This window comes from Bombina bombina, chromosome 8, assembly GCF_027579735.1.
Source record: "Bombina bombina isolate aBomBom1 chromosome 8, aBomBom1.pri, whole genome shotgun sequence".
Classification (NCBI taxonomy): domain Eukaryota; kingdom Metazoa; phylum Chordata; class Amphibia; order Anura; family Bombinatoridae; genus Bombina; species Bombina bombina.
Window position 1 is genome coordinate 176,558,903 of NC_069506.1, and position 8,171 is coordinate 176,567,073.

An 8,171-nucleotide genomic window follows, 5' to 3' on the forward strand; every position below is an offset into this window, starting at 1 on the left:
TACAGATTGTAACTCATTACTAAGAGTAAATAGTTATTATCCCCCTGCCCTGAAGAGAGTGTTACCAATTTCCCAGTTCAATAGAGTTATCAGAAATGTCAGAGAAGTTTGCAGAAAGAGGCTATAAACTCAAAAATCTGATGAGGGCTTAGAGAGAAATATCAGCTATTTCCCAGGATGAGAGTTTCTCAATATATAGCACAGCAGTCAGTGTGACCAATTGATGTCAGTGACAACCACATAGGCACACTGCCAAGTCTCTAAATATCAAAATTTCACTGTAAATGGTCCACGGCACCTGATTAAAAAACTTCACTTTATTTCAGACAGATAAAAAACAGATTAAGGGGGAAACTCCTAAACGTCACAGCTTGCATTTTATCTGTCTGAAAAAGGATGTCCAAATAGATTAACCTTTGTAACCACATATACACCGAATCAGTATCTTAAAAGATAATTGGCATGTGGTTGCCACTGATAAATCATTACCATTAGAGGAGTTTCAAGCCCCTAGAGTAGGTTTTAGAAGGGGGCGGTCTTTAAGAGATCTGTTAATGAGACCTGATAATAAGCAGAGTTACATGCCAGCCAGTTGGTTACAATAACTTAGGTTGTGATCTTACAGATGCAGTTGATGTACCACCTGCTACACCTGCTACTACATTGTAATTGTGGGAAATTTTACATGGGAAAAACTAATGATGATCTTCGCACTAGGATGACAAACCATAGAGCAGCTATCAGGGCAGCAATAGCTAAAGGAAGGCTAGATCAACCTGTTGCCAGGCACTTTGTTGAAAATGGCCACACAGTAGCAGATAGCACAGTAGCAGATTTGAGATACACGATTATTGACCATATACCACAATTAAAGAGGTGATAGATCTACTATGCTTTTACAGATAAAGTCAAGATGGATATATACACTAAATAATAGATGTCCATTTGGCTTGAATATTAATTTTGGCTTACAATGTTTTTTTTTAAGAATGAATCCCAAAAATATTTGAGTGTATGTAAGAGTTTGAGGAGGAAGCTGACGCCTAGATTTAGAGTTCTGCGGCCAAAGGGGTGCGTTAGCTACGCGTGCTTTTTTCTGGGCGCACCTTTTAAATACCGCTGGTATTTAGAGTTCACAGAATGGCTGCGTTAGGCTCCAAAAAAGGAGCGTATAGCATATTTACTGCAACTTCAACTCTCGATACCAGCGGTGCTTACGGACGCGGCCAGCTTCAAAAACGTGCTCGTGCACGATTCCCCCATAGAAAACAATGGGGCTGTTTGAGCTGAAAAAAAACCTAACACCTGCAAAAAAGCCGCGTTCAGTTCCTAACGCAGCCCCATTGTTTTCTATGGGGAAACACTTCCTACGTCTGCACCTAACACCCTAACATGTACCCGGAGTCTAAACACCCCTAGCCTTACACTTATTAACCCCTAATCTGCTGCTCCCGCTATCGCTGACACCTGCATATTTTTTTAACCCCTAATCTGCCGCTCCGTAAACCGCCGCTACTTACATTATCCCTATGTACCCCTAATCTGCTGCCCCTAACACCGCCGACCCCTATATTATATTTATTAACCCCTAATCTGCCCCCCTCAACGTCGCCTCCACCTGCCTACACTTATTAACCCCTAATCTGCCGAGCGGGCCGCACCGCTACTATAATAAAGTTATTAACCCCTAATCCGCCTCACTCCCGCCTCAATAACCCTATAATAAATAGTATTAACCCCTAATCTGCCCTCCCTAACATCGCCGACACCTAACTTCAATTATTAACCCCTAATCTGCCGACCGAATCTCGCTGCTACTGTAATAAATGGACTAACCCCTAAAGCTAAATCTAACCCTAACACTAACACCCCCCTAAGTTAAATATAATTTAAATCTAACGAAATAAATTAACTCTTATTAAATAAATTATTCCTATTTAAAGCTAAATACTTACCTGTAAAATAAACCCTAATATAGCTACAAAATAAATAATTATATTATAGCTATTTTAGGATTTATATTTATTTTACAGGTAACTTTGTATTTATTTTAACCAGGTACAATAGCTATTAAATAGTTAAGAACTATTTAATAGCTAAAATAGTTAAAATAATTACAAAATTACCCGTAAAATAAATCATTAGGATTTATTTTACAGGTAAATTTGTAATTATTTTAACTATTTTAGCTATTAAATAGTTCTTAACTATTTAATAGCTATTGTACCTGGTTAAAATAAATACAAAGTTACCTGTAAAATAAATATAAATCCTAAAATAGCTATAATATAATTATAATTTATATTGTAGCTATATTAGGGTTTATTTTACAGGTAAGTATTTAGCTTTAAATAGGAATAATTTATTTAATAAGAGTTAATTTATTTTGTTAGATTTAAATTATATTTAACTTAGGGGGGTGTTAGTGTTAGGGTTAGACTTAGCTTTAGGGGTTAATCCATTTATTACAGTAGCGGCGAGATTCGGTCGGCAGATTAGGGGTTAATAATTGAAGTTAGGTGTCGGCGATGTTAGGGAGGGCAGATTAGGGGTTAATACTATTTATTATAGGGTTATTGAGGCGGGAGTGAGGCGGATTAGGGGTTAATAACTCTATTATAGTAGCGGTGCGGTCCGCTCGGCAGATTAGGGGTTAATAAGTGTAGGCAGGTGGAGGCGACGTTGAGAGGGGCAGATTAGGGGTTAATAAATATAATATAGGGGTCGGCGGTGTTAGGGGCAGCAGATTAGGGGTACATAGGGATAATGAAGGTAGCGGCGTTTTACGGAGCGGCAGATTAGGGGTTAATTATTGTAGGTAGCTGGCGGCGACGTTGTGGGGGGCAGGTTAGGGGTTAATAAATATAATATAGGGGTCGGCGGTGTTAGGGGCAGCAGATTAGGGGTACATAAGTATAACGTAGGTGGCGGTCGGCAGATTAGGGGTTAAAAAAAATTAATCGAGTGGCGGCGATGTGGGGGGACCTCGGTTTAGGGGTACATAGGTAGTTTATGGGTGTTAGTGTACTTTAGAGCACAGTAGTTAAGAGCTTTATAAACCGGCGTTAGCCCAGAAAGCTCTTAACTACTGACTTTTTTCTGCGACTGGAGTTTTGTCGTTAGATTTCTAACGCTCACTTCAGCCACGACTCTAAATACCGGCGTTAGAAAGATCCCATTGAAAAGATAGTATACGCAAATGGCGTAGGGGGATCTGCGGTATGGAAAAGTCGCGGCTGGAAAGTGAGCGTTAGACCCTTTCCTGACTGACTCCAAATACCAGAGGGCGGTAAAAACCAGCGTTAGGAGCCTCTAACGCTGGTTTTCACGGCTACCGCCCAACTCTAAATCTAGGCCTAAGAGATTAGAAGAAGAACAGCTTTTTAATTATCTGGGAGAAATAGCTCTGACAGCTTACACGTTCTTTTCTATAATTAGGATGAGATTTGGAATATGTATAACCCTATTCTGTGAATAACCACTAGATGGCAGGTATAAGTCGGATATGGCAGGAATATGATTAAGAGAACATATGATTATGATGATGTGTAATTTTATATAATCTATAATTTCCAAGTATATTCCGATATTTAGGTGATGGCGATAGTAACAGTAAGTAGGGCGAATGTGTATGAGCATAATACACATTGCTGTACTAGTTGATTGTGATAATTGTGCTTCTTTTGACATTTTTTGTATTTTGGTCCTGTGGAGCTTCTGTGGCGCCGCTTGGTGCGCATGCACAGTTGTGCAACCGGGATGCGAACGGATGCCTTGATGCGGGATGAGGACGATGATGGAGATATAAGTTTGGTAAGTGTATCTGTTTATTGGTCTGAGGAAGGGGATTGCTCAGAAACATCACTGAGAATAAACAAAGGTTGTAGAAGTCAAAACCCGAGAGTGCCTGTCTACTTTGGAGGTCTATATATATATATATATTTATTTATCTATATCTTATAAAATAAAAGTTGACTATTGAAATAAATGTATAAAAATGGTCTCAAAGGTACAATGTCAAGGTGTGTGTGTGTATATATTAGTTTATATGTGTACATATGTTTGTGCACACATTCATACATACATACACATATATAGATTCGCACATACAACTTGACATATACAATATCCCTTTTAAACAAAGTGAAAATGTTTTATTGTTTTTTTTACCTTTATGTTTGTTCTTCACTTAGAGTAAAATGTTATTTATTTTTTATTTTTAACTCTATCTATCTATTTTCTATCTATCTATCTATCTTTGTCATTAAAAACAACAAAGAACAAAGGCATTTGAAGCATTTCTTAATGCACCTTCGGCTTTAGCGCAGTTGGTCTAGCGCACCTTTAGGTTAATACACGAGCCAAAGACAGAAGAGGCTTTTGTAGGGTTTGCCATAGCAATCTACGGAGAAATAAAGTTATCGCAGTTGTGCTATCCAACGTCCAGATGTTAACGCACCTGAGTCTTTCGCTTGTGTGCAAACTTTTTCTTTAACTTGTAATACAAGCGTAAAAAAATAGTAGAGCTATTGACCTAATTTGAGTGGTGTTAGCGATCAACAGAGGTAATATTTTTGCACCCCACTATCTAGGCCATGATGTTTAAACAGAAAGAGAATCTAGAAACTGCCTCTGCACAATAATGAAACTGACTTGCTTTAAAACATTATTTTTGCATTACAAATGTTATGAAATGACAGCTTGTATGTCAATGTCTATGACAGCATTTTTTCTCTGCATTGTTTACAGTTTTATTTTTAATTTTAATTTTACTGTAAATGTTCTATTTCTTTCTTCTTCCTATGCAGAGGTTCCTGAAAACACTGTCCTGATGCAATGACTAATGACCAAATTGTATTTAAACTAACCGCTTCCCCATTTTCGGCTAGATTACAAGTGGAGTGTTATTTAATACTCCCTCTCAAGCATTAACTGCGCTAGAAGTAAACTTTTTGTGGGCGTCGGGTTATGCTCATATTATAAGTTGAAAGTAAACAGTTTTTGCTTGCGTGCTAACCCGAAGCACGTAAAAAGCTGAACTTAGAATATTGCTCGCTATCCTATTCCCACATAAAAGGCAATGGAGCAAACAAGTGGGAAAATACCTAACACCCTACTCACACTGAAACATCACATGAAAATATGAATATTTCACATTACAATGTTCTTTACATAGAAGAATATGTTCTATTTATTCATAAATACATATTTTTTTACATATATATATCAGATTTTTTTCGTACAAATATATATTTATAAATATACAGGCATACCCCGCTTTACGGACCTTCACTTTACGGACACTCGCGAGTACGTACATAGCTATTACGGACCCTCTCTTTACGGACACTCGCGAGAACGGACAAACCCGCCCCTGCGCACATGAAACAGTTAGTCTCTATGGTTCAGGAAGAGGTTGCCGCGCGCCAGGAAGATGTTGCTGCGCACCAGGAAGAGGTGGGGTTTCCGCTCACTGTGTAGAAGCTGCGCACTTGGCAAGTGAAGTTAAAAAGTGAATCGTGTATAGAAGATTCCTGCACCCAAATTGCTATTTTATTCCTGCCATAATACTGTACTGCACTGAAACCACTACTGTACATAGAACTTTGGGGAACATATACTGTATACAGTACACGTACAGTACTGATTGTAACACGCTTGGCACACACTGTGTATAGAAGATTCCTGCACCCAAATTGCTATTTTATTCCTGCCATAATACTGCACTGTACCACTACTTGTACAGTACATAGAACTTTGGGGAACATATACTGTATACAGTACACGTACAGTACTGATTGTAACACGCTTGGCACCTAGAGCTGATAATGGCAGATAAAAAGAAATGCCGTAAATCTATTACCTTGGATATGAAGCTTAAAATTATTAGATTGTATGATGAAGGTGTAATTCAAGCTGAAATAGGCCGAAAGCTAGGCTTCACTAGGACCACAATTAACACAGTCATGAAGAACAGAGAAAAAATTGTTGCAGAAGTTAAAAGTGCTACACCTGTTAACACCACAACAATTCGAAAAAGGGATAGCATTGTTGCAGACATGGAGAGACTCCTAATACTTTGGATAGAAAATCAGACAACACGCCATGTTCCTGTAAACCAGGCAATTATACAAAGTAAAGCCTTAAGCTTATTCAATGACCTGAAGGCTAAGAAAGGTGAAGCAGCAAAGGATGCTGAATTTGTTGCAAGCCGTGGATGGTTTGATAGGTTTAAGAAGAGGTCTAATCTACATAACATCAAAGTACAAGGAGAGGCAGCTGCTGCAAATACTGAGGCTGCAGAAAGCTATCCAAGTGAATTTGCAAAAATTATTGAAGATGGAGGCTACTCCATGGATCAAATTTTTAATGTGGATGAGACTGGTCTATTCTGGAAGAAGATGCCTGCAAGAACCTTCATTGCAAGACAGGAAAAATCAATGCCAGGCTACAAGCCAGCTAAAGATAGAATAACCCTTCTGTTAGGTGGCAATGCTTCTGGTACCTTAAAGCTAAAGCCTTTGTTTATTTACCGTTTTCAAAATCCAAGAGCTTTGAAGAACTACGTTAAAACTAGACTTCCAGTGCATTGGAGGGCAAATAAAAAAGCATGGGTAACTGCAGCCCTTTTTGAGGATTGGTTTGACACCTGCTTTGTTCCAGAGGTGAAAGCTTATTGCAAAGACAATAATATCCCTTTCAAGATTTTGCTGCTTGTTGATAATGCTCCTGGACACCCTCGAACACTAGAAGAGCTCAACCCTAACATTAGAGTGGAATTCCTACCACCAAATACCACTTCATTACTGCAGCCCATGGATCAATGTGTCATAGCTGCCTTCAAGTTAAACTACTTAAAAAGAACATTCAGTAAGTGTATTGCAGCAATAGACAAAGAAGAAGGTGCAGGGCAAGAAGTCCTATCGAAATTCTGGAAAAGCTACAACATCTTGGATTGCATTAAAACTGTAAGAGATGCTTGGAATGACATAAAGGATACCACAATGAAAAGGGCCTGGAAAAAATTATGCCCACAGTTAGCTGATGATTCTGAAGGCGTTGATGATTCTGTAGCTAATGTTACTGAAAATATTGTAGAGATGGCAAGGCAGTTAGAGATGGAAGTAGAGCCAGAAGATGTTGCTGAACTGCTTGCATCCCATACTGAGCCCCTCAGCAATGAAGATCTTCTAGAACTTGAAGAGGAGAGAGAAGAAGAAGAAGATGTGCAAAATGGGGTTGAGAACATTGAACAGCCTGAAGGCTTAACTTCAAAAATTCTCTTTCAAGCTTTCCGTCATCTTGATAGCGCCATGGCTCTTTTTGAAAAGCATGATAGGGACTTTGAAAGAAGCTTCACAGTCAATGGTAACATTTCAGGGGCTTATTCCTGTTACAAAGAAATCTACAGAGAAAAGAAGAAAGCTACACTTCAAACCTCCATAGAGACTTACTTTTCTAAAAGTCCATCAGCACGCAGATCATCATCATCGACAGACAGTCATTTGGATACCAGATCATCAACTGGCAGTCCATTTCCAGCTCTGGCATCACCACCCAGTCCTGCTCCTTCTCTTATTGCTACTTGTAGTACACCCAATTCGCCAGCAAGAAAGCGTCTCGCCTTTGAAGAGTTGACTTGTGAAACAGAAGATACCAGTATGACTTCATCCTTACTAGAATAAATGCTCATAGCTGATCCTAAGCTTAGAAAATGTTGTGTTTACAGTATTTTGCAATACAGTACAGTAAATATGTTCTCTTGTCCTAAGCTGATCCTAAGCTTAGAAAATGTTGTGTTTATTTTGCAATACTGTACAGTACAGTAAATATGTTCTCTTACCCTAAGCTGATCCTAAGCTTAGAAAATGTTGTGTTTATTTTGCAAAACTGTACAGTACAGTAATTATGTTCTCTTGTCCTAAGCTGACCCTAAGCTTAGAAAATTTCTTTATTTTTCAATACAGTACAGTAAATACTGTATGTTCTGTTGCCCTAAGCTGATCCTAAGCTTAGAAATGTTTTTGTTTATTTTGCAATAAATATTTTCTTTTGGCCTAACCTTATAGTATTGTGTTTATTTTAGTTATAAATGTATTATTTATATCAGTTATGCCTATAAATGACTATTATAATGAAGTACAAGCATTGAGAAGTGAAAAAAAAGTATT

General features: G+C 38.2%; 1 protein-coding gene across 1 annotated transcript; it reads left to right on the plus strand.

Moving 5' to 3' along the window:
- The first annotated feature begins 5,828 nt into the window (after positions 1-5,828).
- Positions 5,829-7,685, plus strand: LOC128638918 (tigger transposable element-derived protein 1-like). The gene is made up of 3 exons (XM_053691046.1): positions 5,829-6,614; positions 6,705-7,111; positions 7,310-7,685. Exons 1-3 carry the CDS (start codon positions 5,829-5,831, stop codon positions 7,683-7,685), a joined length of 1,569 nt encoding a protein of 522 aa, XP_053547021.1.
- Positions 7,686-8,171: the final 486 nt, after the last annotated feature.

Bases quoted from the DNA above. Each gene is read 5' to 3' on its own strand.
- LOC128638918 (XM_053691046.1), top strand. From the start codon at position 5,829: ATGGCAGATAAAAAGAAATGCCGTAAATCTATTACCTTGGATATGAAG. The intron at 6,615-6,704 runs GTAACTGCAGCC...ATCCCTTTCAAG, and splicing joins GGGCAAATAAAAAAGCATGG to ATTTTGCTGCTTGTTGATAA. The intron at 7,112-7,309 runs GTTAGAGATGGA...TCATCTTGATAG, and splicing joins ATTGTAGAGATGGCAAGGCA to CGCCATGGCTCTTTTTGAAA.